This window comes from Gymnoscopelus braueri (genome assembly GCF_963280865.1).
Source record: "Gymnoscopelus braueri genome assembly, chromosome: 2".
NCBI classification, from domain to species: Eukaryota; Metazoa; Chordata; class Actinopteri; order Myctophiformes; family Myctophidae; genus Gymnoscopelus; species Gymnoscopelus braueri.
In genome coordinates this window covers 37,536,909-37,558,107 of record NC_137604.1, presented here as the reverse complement: position 1 = coordinate 37,558,107, position 21,199 = coordinate 37,536,909, and the positions used below count along the sequence as shown (strand labels likewise).

Below are 21,199 nucleotides of genomic sequence, written 5' to 3'. Positions count from 1 at the left end.
ACGGTCTATGAAGTTCAGTGACATTTTAACTCCACTAGGTACACAAAGTTTATTGCTTACAACCTTTGTGAAATTAAATAATTATACAAACATTGGATCATGAAAACCCATGCAGAATAATGCATGGGACAATGCATGGGACATAAAGTCTCTGTGTTTGAGCATTACATATCCTTCAACGCAAAGCTGAGTAGCATCTGATTTATCTCTCCCAGACAGGATATGTAAGGAGTGTTGTTAGGCAAGATCAGTGGTGGAAAAAGCACTACATTTCTTTACTTATGTAAAAGTATCAATACTGCAATGTAGAAACACTGTGTTACAAGTAAAAGTTCGGTAATCAAAATTTACTTGAGTAAAAGTACAAAAGTATTGGCATCAAAATATACTTAAAGTACCAAAAGTAAAAGTACTCATTATGCAGAATGTCCTGTTTCACAGGGTATCATATAAAAAGTATTAAAATCTTTTGAAAATAGCAGATCTACAAGCTCACAACGCATCACATCGCGACGCATTGTGAGCTTGTAGATCTGCTATTTTCAAATAGCCAAAGTTTGAATAGGGCTGAAGTGGTTAATGTATGTTTTGTAATAATAATTCAAATCTACAAAGTACCTAGTAAGTAAAGTTTTCAAATAATTGTAGTGGAATAAAAAGTCCAATATTTGTCTCTGAGATGTGCTGGAGTAGAAGTATTGAAAATTGGAAATACTCCAGTAAAGTAAAAGTACCTAACAATTGCACTTAAGTACAGTATTTGAGTACATGTATTTACTTTCTACCACTGGGCGAGATGATGATGATCATGATGATGATGATTTTCTTATATGATTTTGATATACTGTGTATGAGAGATGTATTTTCTTCACAGATAGAGAGCTGTGGCTTCTGGGTGCAAACTCTACTCAGAATCCTCTAGCCATCTAGCCATGGCTTATGTGTCTGACACAGGAAATTATGTAAGTTCAGTTCACTTTGGTATTTCCTATAAAGCTACTTAGGTTTTTCTTAAGAATGGGTGTGAGCAGACATCGACGGGGCTGAGACCAGGGACGTCCATCACACATGTCCAGACTGTAATACTGAAACTCTGAAATGGCTGATATAGGAGGAATAATGGGTGTGTCCTATAACACAATTTGGACACTGGTAAAGTTCCCATTCAGAAAAAAGAGAAACAACATGCACATCCCCAACCCAAGCTTGGGCAGGTGCTGAGCGACGAACAGTAGGCAGAGAAGAATAAATAAACGCTCGCACACTGAGGGCTCCAATGCGACAGATGCTTTATTGCCCCAAAAAAAAGTTTGAGGAAGATCTTTGTGCTCGAAACGTCACAGCTTTTTTGGTGCCATAAAGCAATGGTTCTCAAACTTTTTCGTGTCATGGACCCCCAAAATGATATGTATTTGGCTGCGGACCCCCATCTGAAAATGCTTTGTGCCAGGGACCCCCAGAGGCAAAAATTTGTGTTATTAAATGTTCGCTTTAAAATAAAAGATATTCAAAGATTCGCAAAATGTTCCACGATTTTAAGAAAATAGCAGCTTACAAGCTCATAGCGCGGCCCTCGTGCCGCTGCTATTTTTGAATAGCCAAAGTATACAATTTTACACATTTTGCTGGGGACCCCCTGGTACCCCACCAAGGACCCCTGGGGGTCCCCGGACCCCACTTTGAGAACCAAGGCCATAAAGCATCTGTCGCATTGGAGCCCTGAGTGTGCGAGCGTTTATTAATTCATCTCTGCTTAAAGTTCCCATTCAGCCCATGATGTTATTATGTGGCATATTGTAAATTTGTATGTGTTTCATGTTATCTTGAACCTCAACATGCTTTTAATAGATGGACTTAAAAGTCTGTTGTTTTGCCTTGCTGTATGGATGGGTGTTGTCGGTAGAGCAGAAGTAATCTCTGTTCTTTTGGTGAAATGCACATTTAGCAACCATCTTGAATGTCTTTAGCTGTGTGGAGAGGGTTCTTTCTCCTGGTTCAAATGGCTGTCCTCCTCAGTGTCTGCATAGATGGTTTTTGGGGTCTTCCTCGGTTGCCTCTGCAGTGTGGTGTGTTCTTTCACCAGGAAACGCTTGTCTGAACTGGCCTGTGTAGAGAATGACGTGCATGTTTAGGAAAACGATGAGCAGTTCAAACACTTCAACCCAATGTTCATCTTTGTTGAACAGAGTCCGCCAGAGGTCTATACTATAGGCCCCCTCCTTTCCCCCTCAACACCAAATGTCTTTGCAGAAAATTGCCAATCTACAAGCTCACCGCACTTCGCAATGTGACGCGTTGTGAGCTCGTGGATCAGCTTTTTTCAGCGAACGTTTGCCCCAGAGTAGGGATACTAGGGTTCATGTGGTTAATATGCACATCATACATACAGATGCACTGCATGCACCTCACACACAAACGGATAATGCCTTACCATCACTAACATGTCCTTCAGTCGCTCTATGGTCTTCTGATTGGCTCGTCCCCTCGAGACATAGGAAGTCAGAATCACTCTGAGAAAGGAAAATGAGGAATTCATTTAACAATTATATAATTATATCATAATTCAAGTTCACAGTAAAATGGTAATTCATTTGTATCTGTAACTCAGGGAGTTGTACCCATTGGTTACATTTGTATATCTCTCAGAGTTAACCCATTAAAACCAGGAAAACATCTGTCATTTTGGATTTGAGCTATTTACAGTATACTGTATATAGCAACATAAGTTTTTCAGAAAACTCTTTTAGAACAGTGGTTTAGAACAGTGCTTCTCAAAAATAGCAGACACACAATCTCACAGCGCATCACTTCGTGCCGCGCTGCAAGCTTGTACATCTGCTATTTTTGAACGTTTTTGAAAAAGTGTTGAATTGGAAAATCTCTTCTGGAGGTCCCTGCCACAAAACCTTTTCAGATGGGGGGTCCGCGGCCAACTACATATCATTATGGGCGTCCTTTGCATGAAAAGGTTTGGGAACTACTGGTTTAGAAGGCATTTGTAGAATCGGCCTCAGGTCTTAATGGGTTAAATTAATTAACACTCAGGATTTTACAGTGTTGGAGGATTACAGGATGCCCTGCGGTATGTTGTGACACGACAGGTTTTCAAGAACTTGTTCTCCCGGTAAAATTTGTGTCAATGTTAGACAACTTCTATATATAAACAGGTTGTCTCTTCTCTCCATGATGTTAAACAGCAATATCAGCACGCTTAGTGAGTACTGTAGTAAATGTTACTTCTAAGCTTATCATACCAAATTAATTGCTCATACAGAATTGGATACGACCACGAGTATGTATAAGTGTGGGTTTTTGTTTAAATCTAAAAGCTAGTGATAGGCAGTAGTGATAGATTCAGAACTCAACGTAAACTAGAAAAAAACACAAACACAATGCAAATGTAAACAATGCAACAAGAGCAAAGCACTCCCCTTAAAATTGTTTAAAGCAGGGCAAATAGAAACGACTTTCCAGCCAGGCCTGTGGCTAGAGAGAGAAGAGAGCCATAGACAGAAACACTGAGTTAGAGAGACACCATGGAGAGAGGAACTGACAGTCACAGACAGAACTCACATCTCTGCCAGGATGAATGTCATGGCGAAAGCCTCCGAGTACAGGTACCGCAGGACATTCTGGGCAGGGCGAGGTAAGGTGTCCACACAATCCCCTGTCACATTATACACACTGGACCCGCCCCCAAATGGTCCACAAGTAGATGACAGAGAGAACCTCAGGGGGAAGAGAGTATAACGAAAGGTTTAGGAACAGGGAGAAATTTGACTTTTTATTGCACCTGCAATGATAATAAAGGAATTTAACTGAATCGTTGTCAAGGCACAATATCAAATATCAAAGCTATTCATTATCTGGAGTTCTGTCAGAACATCTCACAAACCAGTATTACTTCCAAAACTTTGGGCTAAGAAACACTGGCCTAGGGAAAAAAAGAAAGACAAATGGGTAGGCTTGGCATCAAAAGGTTGCTGGTTTCTGTGTCTGTTATAAAAACCATATGTCTTCCACTGGGAGTGGTGGAGTGTGGGTTGTATTTCAACTTGAGCATGAATTCACATCAAGGGCATTGAGTACAGTTTCATGAGCACACACAGTGTGAATGTTCCATCAGTTTCTTACTGGTGGAGGGCAAATCCCAGTGAGGCAGCAGCCATGGTGAGGCCCAACAGTAACATGAAGTGGAACAGGACGGAGGAACTGGAGGCTCGGAACACTTTCTGCTTTGGAACACAGCACCGCAGAACACAGAACTGTGGCGGGTGGGGGAGCAGATGAGATACAATTATATAGAAACAGGTGCGGGAACAACAAGAAAGAAAAGTAGAGAGAGATCGAAAGAGAGAGATAGAGAATGAGTTACACATATACAAACAAAGGTGAATAATACATATATATATATATATATATATATATATATATATATATATAACAGTATTATTCACCTTTGTTTGTATATTTGTATATATTTGTATATATATATATATATATATATATATATATATATATATATATATATATATACATACATACATACATACATACATACATACATACATACATACATACATACATACATACATACATACATACATACACACACACACACACACACACACACACACACACACACACACACACACACACACACACACACACACACACACACACACACACACACACACACACACACACACACACACACACACACACACACACACATACATACATACATACATATATATATATATATATATATATATATATATATATATATATATATATATATATATGTAAACATAGAGAGGGATTAACAAAATCAATCAACCAACCTTCTTCATGTAGAATGTGGCCACCAGTTTGACAGTACCAAAAAATGGCAAGAGGGGGCAGTAGTACACACCAACCCATAAAACTGTCTGATTTGACACCTGGTCCAGGACATTGTGGGTGATCGGGAAGTGATTTTTGCTGGACAGCCGTCCAGGGTACTTCTTCTGCAACAGCCTATGTGAAAGAGTAGCCTAATGAAGAAATTGCTTCGGACAACGAACAGCAACTGGAGCGTGAGCGAGGTTGGACAATACAGGACTGAAGTCTTAAGAGTTCTCTCTCTGTGTATTCTACAGAGTATTCTACAGAATTAGATGTGATGTATGGGTGCATTATTTTGGTTGACAACCCTTGTCATGAATTTTGACTTGATTGCAAGCCATATAAATAATAATTAGTACAGTTAGCCTTGCCTTCTAGGGACATTTATGTAGCAATCGTGTACGTTTAGGTCCTATCCCATAAAGATTATTATTACATTTGATTAATAATTAATTTGATAATCTTTGTGGTCACGCACATACACACAAACAGACAAACAAACAAACATAGAACTGCCTGGAGTTTGAAATGTGTGGTCAGCAGCCAGTATCTCTAATCTCCACCTGCCTCCTGTTTAATTTAATTCCATTCCAGGAAAAGAAACACAGATAAGATAAGGAGAGGTGGTTGATTTGTTTGATTCAAACTTACATCCATGGCAGATTTACAAGAAAGGTCTCGCAGAAACAGGTCAAGAAGTCAAACACCATGAGTTTGTATAGCTCTTTACCAAACTGGTTCTCCCGGCACTATAGGCACACACAAAACTCAATTTATATTGCAAATTTCATACACACAAATCTCTAAATGCTTCACAAAACAACAACATACTGTGTACAGTATACTGTATAATAGTACAATATTCAAAAACAAAGTAAATTCCTACACACAACTTTTATATACAAACCGTTATATAATTATACAAAATAATAAACAGGTACACCGGCACAAGCATGCACGCATTTGCGCGCACACACGCACATTAAAACACATTGAAAATCCCCCAAAAGTAAGAACACCAGGCATTTCATTTTTTAATTTAACACATAATCCCTGATCATCAACACTATATCGTTTTGAGTGAGATTGTTGTTCAATCCAGTTTAACTGACCTTCTGTTCTTGACTGGTGGAGAACAGGAAGAACATATAGATGCCCAGAGAAGCCAACTTCAAGAAGATACTCCTGGGAACAAAGACATGGTGACTCGCGAATGTTTGCAATAGCAGCATGGCCTAGATACCAGAGCGACCCTCCTGTTATCCAGTAGTCACAGTTTTGATCCCTGCCACAGCTCAACTTAAGCTTAAACACACAGGTTACAGGTGTAAAACAGTGGGTGAATTTCTTTTTTGGTACAAGCTCCCTTCATTTGCAGTTTTCAGGGAGGGAACAAGAATAGAAATAGAGATTCTACAATGGCTGTCAGTATCATGACTTGAACTCCATAGAAAATCTCTGGTGGAATTTGAAGAAGATAGTTGCAAAACGCAAACCCAAGAATATCAGTGAACTGGAGGCCAAGATTCCTCTGGAACACTGCTAGAAGCTGTTGTCAGGCTAATAGGCTATGCATCATGTTTGCGGCAGGTCACAGCAGAAGAGTGCTCTAAAGTACTAAAGACGCTTGTCGTGAAGGGTCTGAATAATTTGCAGCTATCATTAAAATTGGCCGTTTGTGTTGAATTTGGAGAAACCACTCATATTGGTTGTGCTGAGCTATTTAAATTGTTTGATTTGTTTATTGCAAAGAGATGACAGTTTGTACATTTTGCCAATAAACCTAATTTGCTGTGGGGTACAAATAATTCCCCTTCAATAATACCAATTGGTGTTGTATCATCCTATAATTCTACAAAGCTCTGTGCTGTGTGCCCAAAATCTCTTCTGCCCAGTTCTCCTCAGTGGCTGGAGAAATTAATCTGCATTTGCACACAGCCATTGACCATTACAGTACCATGTTCCCCTATCCCTCCTTACCTGACCAAGGTGGCGTTAACTTGAATGGTGAGGGAGTAGTCTTCATAAAATGAAATCCTTCTGAAGATGCAAGGTAAGGCGACATTGACCAGCGTGAAAACCATGGCAGGGAGGTACTCAAGGACCAGGCTGACCAACCAATAATGACTCTGAGAGACACACACACACACACACACACACACACACACACACACACACACACACACACACACACACACACACACACACACACACACACACACACACACACAAATACATGTCAAATGTTCACTGTTTCTATCAATTTGACTGTTTTCCCAACATTTGTATTCAGACCCTCTGGCATACATGATTATGAAAATGTATGATATCAAAGCATACTGAATTGAAATTAAATAAAAAAAAGTCAGAGAAGAGAACCACCAGTGACATGGAGAGAGAGATAGGTACATCATAATAAAAACAGTACCTCAAGTTGAACCGACAAGACCCCCAAAACCACCACATGCCAGTGGTGTCCGGTGTATAAGTACAGCAATACTCTGTAGTATGCCGGTGTCGACACCGTTAAAGTATCAATCTCACCTGCTGCTCCTCCATCTGTAATGTGACCGTGGCAAAGTAGATCAAGCAAAAGGCTCCAGCCAGCAGAGTGAGCACCAGCAGGTTTAAGACGATCCTCAGCAGGTAGAGACGCACCCACTGTCCCAGCGTCCTCCCTGCCTCACGCCGGTCGAAATTCTGCTCCTCTAGGAACAGCTGTGGAGACATCAGCATCAACGTGGCTCTGTGTGTGTGTGCGTGCGTGCGTGCGTGCGTGCGTGCGTGCGTGCGTGCGTGCGTGCGTGCGTGCGTGCGTGCGTGCGTGCGTCACCTTGAGGTCATTTCTGATGATGCCGTGTTTGATCCTTGCCCCATCAGGGTCCTGTATGGTGAAGTCCCATCCACAAAACGCCTTGAAGCTCACAACGTCATGGTAACGGTTCCCCACCAACCAACTGTGTTTGTAACCAACTACCAGTCTGTCACACAAGTGTACAGCAACAGCATCTTAGAACAGCTTGCATATAATTATACTTGCATAACATTTTCAGATTCTTCTAATAATTGTACTGAGAATCGTAACTTAAGCCAGCGATTCCCAACCTCCCAACCACTGGTGGGTCGTCAGGATATTGCTTTTAATGATAATAAGAAATGAATGTAAAAAAAAAAAGATTACCGACTAATAGGAACTGAAAGTACCTGCATTAGTTCAATTGATCCAAGCCGGAACACAATCGATCGATTGGTTATTAAAATAAACATGCTCTGAAAAGGTGACCGCGGCAGCCAAGTGGTCAGATGGGTGAGTTGTGAACACCTTTGACATTTTGAAGTTGGCCCTGATCCAAAAAAGGTTGGGAACCGCTGACCTAAGCACATTTTTTAAGTACTTTCCAATGCTTTCACCAACAATGTTAGTATGTTGTTTGGGGCTGACCTGCGGACCACCAGGATGAAACTGAAGAAGAGCAGGGTGAGGATTCCACTGAGGTACAGTAGAGGTGTGTTCAAGCATGACAGCTTCAGGGAACCTCGCGTGTAGAAACTGTAGAAGACCGGAGAACGTTGCAGAAAGCCCTGAAGAACAGAGAGGAAACGGGACAGTGATGTCTGTATAGCAAACACAGGAAAACGACTTTCCTGAATTGCACAAAAACAAATTTCACCTACTGTTTTACACCTGTAAACCTGTGATGTGACAATAAAGTACGCACGCACGCACGCACGCACACACACACATACACACACACACACACACACACACTCGCAGAATCAAACAACACACACTCACTGTTCCCAGGAAGAAGTCAAGAACTGAGTCATTGACATTGAAGTTCAGTGATTCTAGAGGTGAAAAAAATAAAGAAAAGGACAGTTTACTTCAAGGTGTCCACATCTGCTTTACATTAGGCTATATAAAAATATGTATATACTGTATACTGTATACAGTTAAAAAACTAATAAAACAGATTTTCAATATTAAAACATTAACAAAACAAAACTGTATTAATCTGTAAATAAACATACTGTACTGTTACTACTATACTGTACTACTACTTTTTGCTAATTTTGCTCACTGTTACTTGCACTAATGTACAGAGATACATACGCGTACTTGATTGTATACTGTAGATGGATGTACCTTCTATAAATCTGTATAAGTGTACTGATGTATTAGATGTAATACACCTTCTACAAATCTGATACTAAATTATGCCCCCCTTTCATTTATTTTCTGCACATCCCCATTGCTACTAGGTTTTTTTAAAGGTCAGAATGTGTGCCCAGCCTGCACTTTATAACCTTTTTACTTACTTGATCTTATATTATTGCTCTTGTTCTTTCATTACAATTTAATATTAGCTCTATTATTATCTCATGTATGTTGTAATTGCTGCTTGTTAGCACAGTCTTGCAGAACATGCACACTTTCGCTGCACATACCTGTACGAGTAAATGACAAATAAACCGTCTTGATTCATGATTCTCGATTAATATTGGTATTACTGCTGGCAAATTTTATCACTGTAATGATTAAACTCAACCTGCTTGTGGTATGAAAATGAAAGCCATTATAGCTGTATTCTTATTCTTATAATATATTATATATTTAAAGCCTTAAAAACAAGGCTTCAGACATCCCAAAACAAACTGGTAAGGCTACTTCTTGGCCTCAATCATACAACCCATCTAACAACTGCTCATTTTGCTAGGGTTGGATGGCTCAGGGTTGAGGGCAGAGTACAGCAACTTGCTATGGGCCTGGTCTACAAGATTCGACACAACATTGGGATCCCCCTGTATTTGTCAAAATACTTCCAAAACGTAAATGAAGTCCACGATCATAATACCAGAGGCGGCTCCACTGATCATGTTCAACCCAGATTTGGCACAAACAAGGGAATGAACTCTTTCTCATGCTATACAACAAAAATGTGGAATGCCCTGGCCTACCCAAAGGAGTAAAGGAGTGTAAAACCCTACTCACTTTCAAAACTGCCCTAAAGAATCACCTTCAGGAGGATGCAATTCCAAACTGGCCCCTGTCAAAGTCTTAACCTACCCCCCCTCCTCCTCCTCCTCCTCCTAAAACTGTCTATTGTACATTTTTCTTGTTTTTCATACATCATGATTTGAGTGCACGGGGATCTCATTTTAAATAAGCCAATGCATTGTGTTTTTATGAGCGATCCAGTTTAGAGGACCTTGTATTGTGAATTGTACTTCCATGTACTGTTTCCATGTCTTTCTAAATAAAGTGTTCAATCAAAATCAATCAATCAATCAATCAATCAATCAATCAATCAATCAATCAATCAATCAATCCATCAATCAATAACCAAATAATTTATGTTACTACTGGTAGCGTGACTCACCAGAGCTGTAGCCCCTGCCATAAAACGCTGTTGGTCCTACAATGAATGCTGATATGATGACACAGTGGAGAAGGTTCAAATAAAGCAGATACCTCAGGAACACAAAGTAGGCATTGACACCTACACCAAATCTACCTGGAAAACAACAAGAGGAGAGGATTGAGGATTTCATGGCCCGTCTTGCTGTAACATTTTGTAGGCCTATACTCTCAGAGTAAAATTAGCACAGATCTAGCACAGATTTTACTGTGGATAAGCTCCAGGCTGCCACAGCCCCTGGGTCAAATGATATAGAGCACAAATGATGATCTGGTGAAGTCCCTCTCACTTTCAATGGTGTGGAGAACTTTTCTCCATGGCAACAGGCTCAGCAAAGCCTCTCCCATATTTGCCCACACTCTCTTCCTGTTGATACTCTGGCTCCGCCTCCAAGAGTCCCAATAGCCAATAGTTCTTCTCTCTCGCTCAAACTCCAGCTTCCTCCACCCCCTCATTGGCAGATGTACCCAAGTGGAAAGAAATTATCATTTTGGGGGGATGCTGCATTTAAATTTCACTACATGTTATGTTATAAATCCTAATAGGTTAGATTGGGTACATTCAGCTGACACTCTTACAAAGAGCAACTGTTCTTCAACAGTAGAAAATGTTTCAATTCAGGTCCACAATTGTCCCAAACAACCAATAGTTCCAAAAGTAGCGGCTACTAAGTACAGTAGTAAGTAGTCATTATTCTATCAAGGCAAGAGCTCAGAAACAACGTAGACTTGTGATATGGCCGTACTTCAGCATTTTAAAAGCATGAGATAAATGACTTAGATTAGTTTTGAATCTCTCACCAGGCCTCTCTCCTACCCTGCATAGGCTCAGCCAGGTTCTTGGGAGGATGGACGTATGCCTTGTCCTTGGCTCCACCAGAGAAGGGACCGTGGCTGAACTTTTCCCCAGCATTGGGCCTTTCCTCTGGGCCCTTGCAGGATCCCCGCTCCCCTGGTCTTGCCTGCTGGGGCCGTGCAGCCTGGGAGCTTGGCAGCTGGTCGAAGATCTCGGTGTGATGGTAGACATAGTCATCAGACACACTGGACATAATGCTGGAGCAAACACTCTCCTCTGTGGAAACAAAGAAGGTGCACATATGGAAAATGGCTGGACAGAGAAGATAGCAGTGAGTGGCCCTGTCTTCCCCTATAGGATTGACCGTGGGTAGCTACTGGGACGTAGGAGGGCCATTCAAGCAAGCCGCAAGTGGAGCCTGCAGTACCACCACGGCCCAAGGAACCATCACCCCAGAAGGAAATGTTTGGATCGAGGTGGTGCACCGGATCTGGTACAGCGCTCAGGTCCTGGACCTGGTGAGACGAAGGAGGAGCCCGGCCAGGAGACAACCCACAGAGCCTAGTACCTCCACGTGCCAGAGCCTCCCCGAGTCCCGGCAGAGTAGTTCCGGAGAAGCGGACTGAGTGGCCCTGTCTTTCCCTAGGACTGACCGTGGGTAGCTACTGGGACGTAAGTCGGGGCTCGATCAACCTCGGCTGGGTCACCTGGGCGAGGGTGTATGTTGTTGCGAGACCCGAAACACCCTATGACCCCAGGCTACAACACTGATGATACGTCCCAGGTGCATCCATGTGATGTTTTGTTTATAGGCAGTGCTTAGAGTCTAAGCACTGCTATAAAAAGTTGTCATTACTATTGTCTAAGCCTTAGACGATGACAAACAATAACACAGAGTCAAATAAATATAATACAATAAAAAAAGAATGATAGAGTAATAGCAATACATATACTGTATATATACGTATACCGTATATCATGTGACTTTGTAAAGTTGAATATGAACACTTGTTGAACACTTGTGTTTATACTCAACAACTGATCAGGAAGTAGCTCAACCACCATGACTATCGAAACAGACAGATGTTCATTAGAGGAAGAAGGTTATGTATCCTTACTTTATTTAGGAGAGATTTGAGAACCCAAAAGTGAATGGTATACTGTAGTAAATGTAACCTGCAAGAATATATACAGTATATGAATGTGAATATACCGTATATTTTACTCTCGCTCTGTCTCTCTCTTACTCTCTTTCTGTCTGTCTCTCTCTCTCTCTCTCTCTCACACACACACACACACACACACACGCACGCACGCACGCACGCACGCACGCACGCACGCACGCACGCACGCACGCACGCACACACACACACACACACACACACACACACACACACACACACACACACACACACACATACACACACTCTCTCTCTCTCTATCTCTCTCTCTCTCTCTCTCTCCCCTCTCCCCCTCTCTATTGCACACATAAAAGACAACGCAAGATATTTTCTATGCCTACCTGAGAGGAGTCTTCAGACGTTTAGAGTTTTATGTGCGTCCATGTTATTGTCCCAGCATCTCCCAACAATTTCATCTACACAAACACACCTCCTAAAGTGCGTAGAACATAGATCCACATCCACTATAACCCACCACCTACACTACAGCTGCTTACACAAGTGCACAAACACTTACGTTCTGGTGGCAATTGTATGAAACAAACAAACGCTTCTGTGCATTACACAGCACACTGATCACGTAATAACCGCACATTAAGGCCGCTGAATGTTGATCTGGGGTTGTGTTGTTGTACTGATCCGACTGGTGAGATTTCAATTCTGGCAGATGGAAGAGATGCTAGATCAGTCATAAAAAACAGGAAGTCATGTTACAGGATGTAGACATGTGTGGTTACTTTGGTGGCTGAAACATAAAGTGCAAAGGGACAAAATAACAACAACTGCCAGTAGCCTGAGAGAAATAACCTCTAGAGTCTAGTAAAATTTTCTCAGGCTATACTGTGTGCAATTTAACAGCGGTACACAACTTGTCTTACCTTTGTATGTCTGAAAAAATATGTCATATTATGAGAAAAAAAGAGGCAGAAAGTTAAACATAGACATAAAGACAGTGAGTGAGACAGACATACATTTAGATAACCATGCCAGTGATATAGCATAGCAATAGTAATACAATGTATTTGTACAGCATCATTTATCAAGTACGAGCACACCATTCAAAGTAATAAAGCGACAAAGAACATGGCGACCACGTCCATTGAGTTCAATGGAGAAGTGGCGCCCTGTTATATTCCGTTCCTCAAGCTATACATTAGCTCAGCTCATAGGATGACACAGATGTAGACAAAAAGACAGGGAAAACACTGCAGAGGGGATACAGTTACAGTTTGTAGTTAACAAGGCTAAACCATATTAATGCCTTGTTACATTTTCAGTGTAATGGAATCAGGTCAGGTGACCACTTTTAAACATGATTGCTGCAATCCTGTTAACTCATCAGCCACCATGCCTTTCATGTGAACTGCATGGAACATAAAGCTGAGTTCCAGTGAAATCTGAAGCAATGTGATCAGTTATTCAGAAACTGGTGGCTGAGCCAGGCTGTTAACTCCCACTCCACCACAGACACATCACGGGGCATCCGTCGTCTGAAACCAACATCAGCATTGTCTACATACTCATACTGAAGTCAATTCCCGTAAGCACTGTATGATTTCAACATACTTGACGTCCACCTCCTCATTGTACAGCACTTTGTAACAATTTCCCCCCTCTGTTTACTGACACAGGCAGTGGGGTGAGTCACCTACAGTGATGAAGGTCCAGAGAGATGCAGTCTTACACATCACCATCTCTTGGAACAGTATGTTGTGTCTCTGGGTTAGGAAACAATAATGTAGCATACATACCATAATAACTGATTCATAAAAACAGGCTTCATGCCCAAAAGCAAACCACAACCCATAATTGTAATGGGTTGTCATTTGCTTTTGGGCATAAGGCCTGTTTCAATTAATCATGTTTATACCCGTGTCAAAAGTTTCATAACTGTAAATGATTTCATTATTTCTTGATAAATCTGTCCATCAGGAGACCAAAAGTGGAGGTAAATGTAAATTTCCCATCTCTTTTGTACATATAGTGGTTGTAATTGTTGATGACATGTATTATTGTGTTAGTTTGTATGCTATGTTGATTAATTTAATAGAAAGGACCACAATGGAAACAAGTCCCCACTTATCCTTTTAGCTTTAATGTCTTACTGTACCACGTACTACTGTTTAAATTTCTGACAAATAAAGTATTAAATTAATCAGTCAATCAAATGTGTGCATTAGCCTATGCAGCAATACTGCATATGAAAAGAGAGATTATGCAGCACAGGGAGTGCTTTGTGGAAACAAACAATAACCATGTCAGCTTATGAAGACCAGCATCAGTCATAGGATAAGTATTTCATGCATGTTTATTCTCCAAAGGTGTGGCCACAGTGGCCAGGTCGGGCAGGTAGGCTACACTCAGTGGGTAGCTTTCCGTTAGACTGAGAGAGGGGAACCACCACTACAACTACAATAATATAACTTTTCTTGAGGAAATTTCAGCCAAATAGCCATACGAAGGTAGGCCTATTTTACATGATGATTCCAATTATCTTTGTATTTGTTCTTTGTAAGTCTGTTCGTAGTCATTTAATGTTATTTTCGTAGCAGCATATTGCGCAATATAGTTAGCCTACACCTGGCAGTGTCTTGTCGTCTATTGTAGAAGGTTAAGGCTATAATACTATATCTACATTACTCAGCATTATTGCTGTTTCGTGTGGTTACTTTGACGTGTAATATTTATTTAATATATTGGTCCGAGACTCTGAGATTAAACGATAGTGGGCAGAGCAGAGGCAGCAATACTGCTACAGTTATAGATCCTTCGTCCGGGGGCAAAGATTTCAACTGTGAAACAGGACGGAACCATTTGCGGAAACATTTCTTCAACGTTAATTGCACGCATACATATTCAGAAGAAGTATCAGCCTGTGTATGTTGTTGCCGTAATATTATTGAAGGTAAAGGGCTGATTTTGCCTAGGTTTATCTTCTCAGACAGTTTGTAAACAGACTTTAGACTTTAGGATTAGTGTATTATTGTATCCACCACCAAGGAAAATGGTTGCGCCTGGTTACACATGCCGAGGCGACGGGTTTCTATTGTGATCAGTGTTGCCAGATGTTGCGAAAGAAATAAGCAACAGCTGGTCTATGAAAACACGCCCAGAAGAAGCAACACTGCAGCACACCTAAACTATAAACATCGGTTATTTGAAAATAGCCGATCTACAAGATCTTGTGAGCTTGTTCAAAAGAATCTTGAAAAAATGTGGAATATTTTTTGAACATTAACAGCACAAATCTGGTACACGTGTCCCTGGCACAAAATGAGAACCACTGGTTTAGACAACATTTAGGAAACAAGCCCAAATAAGCAACTACACTTTAGAAACAAGCCCCAAAAACCGCAACCCGCAACTGCCAGTGCCAATTATAACTAGAAGGTACTGTTCCTGAAGAAACAGTGTGGGATCGCTAAGAATGTTGATGGTATTGAGTATTGATAGTGTTAGAGTTAAAGGTTTGAAAGGTTTAAAGGTTTTAAAGGTTTTAAAGGTTTTAAAGGTTCTAAAGTTTTGAAAGGTTCTAAAGGTTTGAAAGGTTTGAAAGGTTTAAGAGGTTTGAAAGGTTTGAAAGGTTTAAGAGGTTCTAAAGGTTTGAAAGGTTCTAAAGGTTCTAAAGCTTTGAATGGTTCTAAAGGTTTGAAAGGTTTCAAAGGTTTGAAAGGTTTAAGAGGTTCTAAAGGTTTGAAAGGTTTAAGAGGTTCTAAAGGTTTGAAAGGTTTAAGAGGTTCTAAAGGTTTGAAAGGTTCTAAAGGTTCTAAAGGTTTGAAAGGTTCTAAAGGTTTGAAAGGTTTGAAAGGTTTGAAAGGTTTAAGAGGTTCTAAAGGTTTAAGAGGTTCTAAAGGTTTGAAAGGTTCTAAAGGGTATTTACTTTAAATTATTTTTAGTCACTTTATTTACTTTAAAGTATTTTTTACAAATTTTTACAACTTTTAAGTATTTTTACTATTTTTTTCAACTTTTAAGTATTTTTACTCATGTTGAGTACTTTTAAGTATTTTTACTCAGTATAAGTACTCTTAAGTATTTTTAATCAAGGTACTTACTTTAAAGTATTTTTAGTCATTTTATTTACTTTAAAGTAGCTTTTACTAATTTTTACAACTTTTAAGTATTTTTACTCTTTTTATCAACTTTTAAGTATTTTTACTATTTTTTTCAACTTTTAAGTATTTTTACTATTTTTTTTCAACTTTTAAGTATTTTTACTCATTTTGAGTACTTTTAAGTATTTTTACTCATTTTGAGTACTTTTAAGTATTTTTACTCAATATAAGTACTCTTAAGTATTTTTACTCATGGTATTTACTTTAAAGTATTTTTAGTCACTTTATTTTTTACTTTAAAGTAGCTTTTACTAATTTTTACAACTTTTAAGTATTTTTACTCTTTTTATCAACTTTTAAGTATTTTTACCATTTAAAAAGTGAAATATCTCTAAAAGTACAAATGATTTCAAAAATTCTAATGGTAGCCAATATGTCCTAAGTAGGCTGAACGTTATAGAGTTGGAACGGAGTTTCTAGCTAAAAGTATGAATTTCTCCATTGAAATGAATGGGAGTTTTTTAGAAGTAAAAAGTGAAATATCTCTAAAAGTACAAATGATTTCAAAAATTCAAATGGTAGCCGATATGTCCTAAGTAGGCCGAACGTTGTAGAGTTGGAACGGAGTTTGTAGCTAAAAGTATGAAGGACTAGTTAGGGGCCAAAAAACGGTGTTGACAATAACAGTAGTGTGATCGCTTTAGCGATCCCACAACAAGCAACTTTACAGAAAAACAAGGCCAAAGTCGCTTATTATAAGCAGACATGGCAACACTGAGTGTGAGATAGTTGGTCTACGGGGCTGCGCTGCAGATTAACATCGGAAACAACCGGTTGGACAAGTTTGCAGACTTTGCACACTGGGTGAGTGAACGATGACTTCTGAAACTAGGTGTTTGTTTACTTTTGTTGCTTGTTTACAAACACGACGTAGTGGAATTGAGTGATAAAGGCGTATACTGTTACTGTTTCGGGAACATATGACAGGTAGTAAACGCAGGGAGCACTGTTAACGTTGGCTGAATAGTTTTAAACTTTTAAAGTTGGAGAAGAAGGTTATGTCGATGTTTTCCAGGTGTCCGAAATGTGGTTCCATTGGTTATTATGACGACTTTTACATTTTATGATATATTATTGTATCAACGCCTGGCTTGCACAGATGTATGGCTTGCTTGCACTCACTGTCTTAGTTGAATATACTGTAGAGAGAGAGAGTGTGTGTGTGTGTGTGTGTGTGTGTGTGTGTGTGTGTGTGTGTGTGTGTGTGTGTGTGCGCGTGCGCGTGCGTGTGTGTGTGCGTATTGGGATTTGGGACGCAACAACTGCTACTCTTAAACATGCTATAGACTGTGGTGTGGTTGACTATCCTGTGAGCCTAAGGAGTTTAAATAATATAGCTAAATGACTGACCACTGACCAGTTGGAGAGAGATATTTCCACGATTATCACTTAAATGTACTTGTTTTGTAGAAAACTGCTTTGACATAGCCTACACACAAATTATCATTGTGTCAATACAGTTATTTGAATTGATACTGAATTTAAAAGAGATAAACTCTTAGGAATTGCAATCATGGACTGAATTGTAATATATATAATATAATAATATAATATTTTCCTTTAGCTTACAGTACAGAGGGCTTCTTAGAGGTGTATTGCATAATGCACCATTAGCACAATACTGGGAGATTTGTTGTAATTGTGTCTTGTGTTAAATTGATCGTGTTCGTTATTATTAGCACATTGTAGCCAAAAGGCAAATGTCCACATTTGTGGATTAACAGTATAAAGTTTCCTCCTCTTGCAGAGCAGAGGAAAACCTCCCACATATTGTTCTGCTCATGGGAATCCTGGCTCTGTTTTGGAGTTTCCAGTCTCTGTGATCTAGCCAGCAGAGAGTTATTTCTGTGAATGAAGTGGGAAAGGATTTTTAGATGGTTATGATAATGCTTTAACTATTGTGTGTGCGTGCGCACGTGCGTGCAACTCTTAATAGCAAATTGAACATTCTATACTATAATGTCCTGGCCTATCTTCTCTGTCAGTCACACTACTATCTCTCCATTCTCTCTCCTTCCTCTGTTTTCCTGTACACTCCTTGTGAAGTGCTTTATCTGGACCTGGCCTTTCTCAAAGTTCCTTCAAAGTTCCTTCCCTCACTCTCCAGTAGGAAAATAGTCAACACCACAATTACATGCCACTGTACCAAAATAGGTCTGAGCTCAATGAATTGCCTATAGTCGTATGTTATCAAAACAGCAAATCTGAAGCATTTGCTGCTTGTTTACAAGCTGGTCATTGATTACATCACGTGGGTTACAGTGTTTCAACTTAATGACATGCTGTAAACCACATGCAGTGCCTTCTGCTTTTCTTATCCTCATTCCCCCCCCCCCCCCCCGCCCCACCCTTTCATATGACGCACAGTAATGGCTAATTGAAAACATCAGGGACAAACCCCTTGTCCTCAACATGTAGCTGAGCTCTTCTCCTTCCCCCTGTTGGACTTCTGATGGAACCATGCCAACTACATTGAACCTTTTGTCAGGACAAAAACATTGACTTCGCCTCCCAGGCTGTCAGCCTGGGGAAGACAATCAGGGTTGTGCTTTTAGCTGTGGTCACACTTAACAACTTTGATCTCTATATTTCTGACTACCATTACTGTGTTCCAGCTTAATGTGACTCCTTAATGGTTTGTTCATAATCATCTCTTTGCGGTCATATCATTTCTACTTAACATTCTCATTGCCACTATATTCATGTTTTATAGTTTACTTTCTTCCTTCCTATATCTACTCTACAAGTCACTCTCTGTAACCTGAGATGCAGTAAATCTGAGCTCCATCATATCCTACTCTCTTTCCCACTGTTTTGTTTGGCACTAGTACAGTTTAACTGTGACCTCTCTGTCAGATTGAGTTCATCCAGTGACTCTCCCACCTCCCACACCAAACCCTCCGCTTCCCTCACCCCCACAGTGTCCTAAGACAGTGGGACTGCATTCGTGATGGTTATTACACACACACACACACACACACACACACACACACACACACACACACACACACACACACACACACACACACACACACACACACACACACACACACACACACACACACACACACACACACACACACACACACACACACACACACACACACACACTACATGGCCATTGGTCACACAGTTGGAAGAGTGACAGTGAAGGATGGAGAGAATGACTAGCTAAAGCCAGCAATGCTGAAGACATCTGTTCACTCCAGCACTGTGTCTATATTGTCTGTTTTTGGACTGGCTGAAGCAGAGACTGACATAAACCAATGAGAAAGCAGGGAAAATGGACAGAACAGAATACAATGGAATGGAGAGAGAATACAAACAACAATGTTCACTTTGCACTGCCTTACATACAGAGTCAAAAGAACAGTCATTGAATGAATAGTGAAATGGTGCAAAAGATTACTTTAAAGTCGATCGCCCTGGCTCCTTATGCTACCTGGATTTCACAGTAACATCCCCAGTGATAATTTAACTCATGTACGCTAAATACCTGCCACTTCTTTACTGTTGCATTTTTCTTCGCTCTCCCTCTCCCTGTCCCCCCTGAAAAACAAAAAGATGATGGAACTTGCATAGTGCGTACAGTATGCATTGCAAGGGACCGCAATGTAAATAAGCCTTCAGGCTTTGTTGTGTTTTTATCCCTTTGAGATTTTGTGTATACTTGTATTTGATCATGCATTGTATATGCCCTTATTTTTTTTCAATGAATGAATTAATCAATTCTATCTATATCAATCTTGTGTAACCAAATGTGCCTAATTGTAGGCTACTCATACATTGTAATCTAGGGATTGGAGCTTTATTCTACTGTTAGATTCTGATCTGACACTGCGGAAAAGCCTGTCAGCTACAGTAAATACAATCTGGGAACCCATCGCCAACTGAAAATGAAAAACAGCGCCCTCTGCTGTTTGTTCTATGTCTGTTGGCTCTGGGCGGACGATAACGTAACACCAGAGCACAAGGAAACCGGTGTTTGTGATGCGCCTTCAGCGCATCACTTCCGGTTGGTGCGACTATGTTTTCATTCCCACTAACAATATTTCTACACGGAACACTAACACCACTTCTCCCAGAGAACATGGATCGTTTTGGTTATAAGCCCACTTGTTTCTATGATGAAAGAGTAAGTTAAAATGTGAATATATTTCCGTGGTTTTGTCTGCTCCGCGGACGCTATTGTTAAATTAGTTTCGGTTTGTTTCGAGGGGGAAAGATCGACGGACATGTGAATCCCGCCCACTACATGTGATTGGGTAAAGCGCGGCCTACTTCCTGATCTGAATGCGCACTCGTTATGACGAACCTCCCCGACAGATTCCAACGCAGTGCAGAAGCTGTTCTTGAGAGATTACAGTAAATATAACAAGTAAGACGCGCGAACGCGGTAAGCGAACGCCAAAAAAATAAAAATATAATGACATTTTTTTTTTTTTTTTTTTTTTTTAAATACAAAAAAAATCTGCGTTACAAGGAGCATCTTAGAAAAATACAAATTCCCAAAAAAAAAACTTTGAATGTTTTTGAACAATTCAACAAAGTGTTTGAAGTGCCTGTTTCACCCACTTCCGGGGGGCGGAGGCAAAATCCGAGCCCGAAGTATTTGTTCGTAGACCCCCACTTAGGGGGGGTAGAAAAAGTTTTGGAGCGATTCGGGCACTTTTCATTTAACATGGGGTTTCAATGGGGAGTTTTTAGGAGCCTTCTCCGGGGCGTGGCTTCCGGGGGAAGGGGCGGGCTTAAACGCAACCTTGACAGGTGTGTTCAGTTTTCAAAGACCTTTCATTTGATG

General features: G+C 40.3%; 2 protein-coding genes across 6 annotated transcripts in view; one reads left to right on the top strand and one right to left on the bottom strand.

The window, feature by feature from the left end:
• Positions 1–30: 30 nt before the first annotated feature.
• On the bottom strand, positions 31–12,928 carry tmc8 (transmembrane channel-like 8). Of its 3 annotated transcripts, XR_013932281.1 has the most exons (17): positions 12,625–12,928; positions 11,108–11,378; positions 10,597–10,757; positions 10,269–10,403; positions 8,684–8,736; positions 8,330–8,469; positions 7,721–7,868; positions 7,432–7,605; positions 6,868–7,016; positions 6,000–6,072; positions 5,539–5,636; positions 4,845–5,019; positions 4,135–4,265; positions 3,574–3,729; positions 2,432–2,510; positions 1,610–2,104; positions 31–1,558 (listed from the first exon to the last, which is right to left on the bottom strand). XR_013932281.1 is itself a non-coding variant. In XM_080416645.1 (16 exons), the coding sequence occupies exons 2-16, from the start codon at positions 11,353–11,355 to the stop codon at positions 1,964–1,966; spliced, it is 2,061 nt and encodes a 686-aa protein (XP_080272771.1). In that variant the 5' UTR covers positions 11,356–11,378; positions 12,625–12,928; the 3' UTR covers positions 31–1,963. The 3 variants fall into 3 exon arrangements, 2 of the variants coding, with proteins under 2 accessions (XP_080272771.1, XP_080272772.1); XM_080416645.1 differs by having other exon boundaries at positions 31–2,104; XM_080416646.1 differs by having other exon boundaries at positions 31–2,104; positions 7,721–7,844.
• A 1,698-nt stretch (positions 12,929–14,626) lies between these two features.
• tmc6b (transmembrane channel-like 6b) overlaps positions 14,627–21,199 on the top strand; it is a 32,764-nt gene continuing 26,191 nt past the window's right edge. The window contains exon 1 of one of the 3 annotated variants that reach the window (XM_080415425.1): positions 14,627–14,745. The gene's annotated coding sequence lies outside the window, so the exon portion shown is untranslated. Of the gene's footprint in view, positions 14,746–17,088; positions 17,203–21,199 lie in introns of those variants that run through there. The other 2 variants (XM_080415427.1, XM_080415426.1) reach the window with 2 other exon arrangements.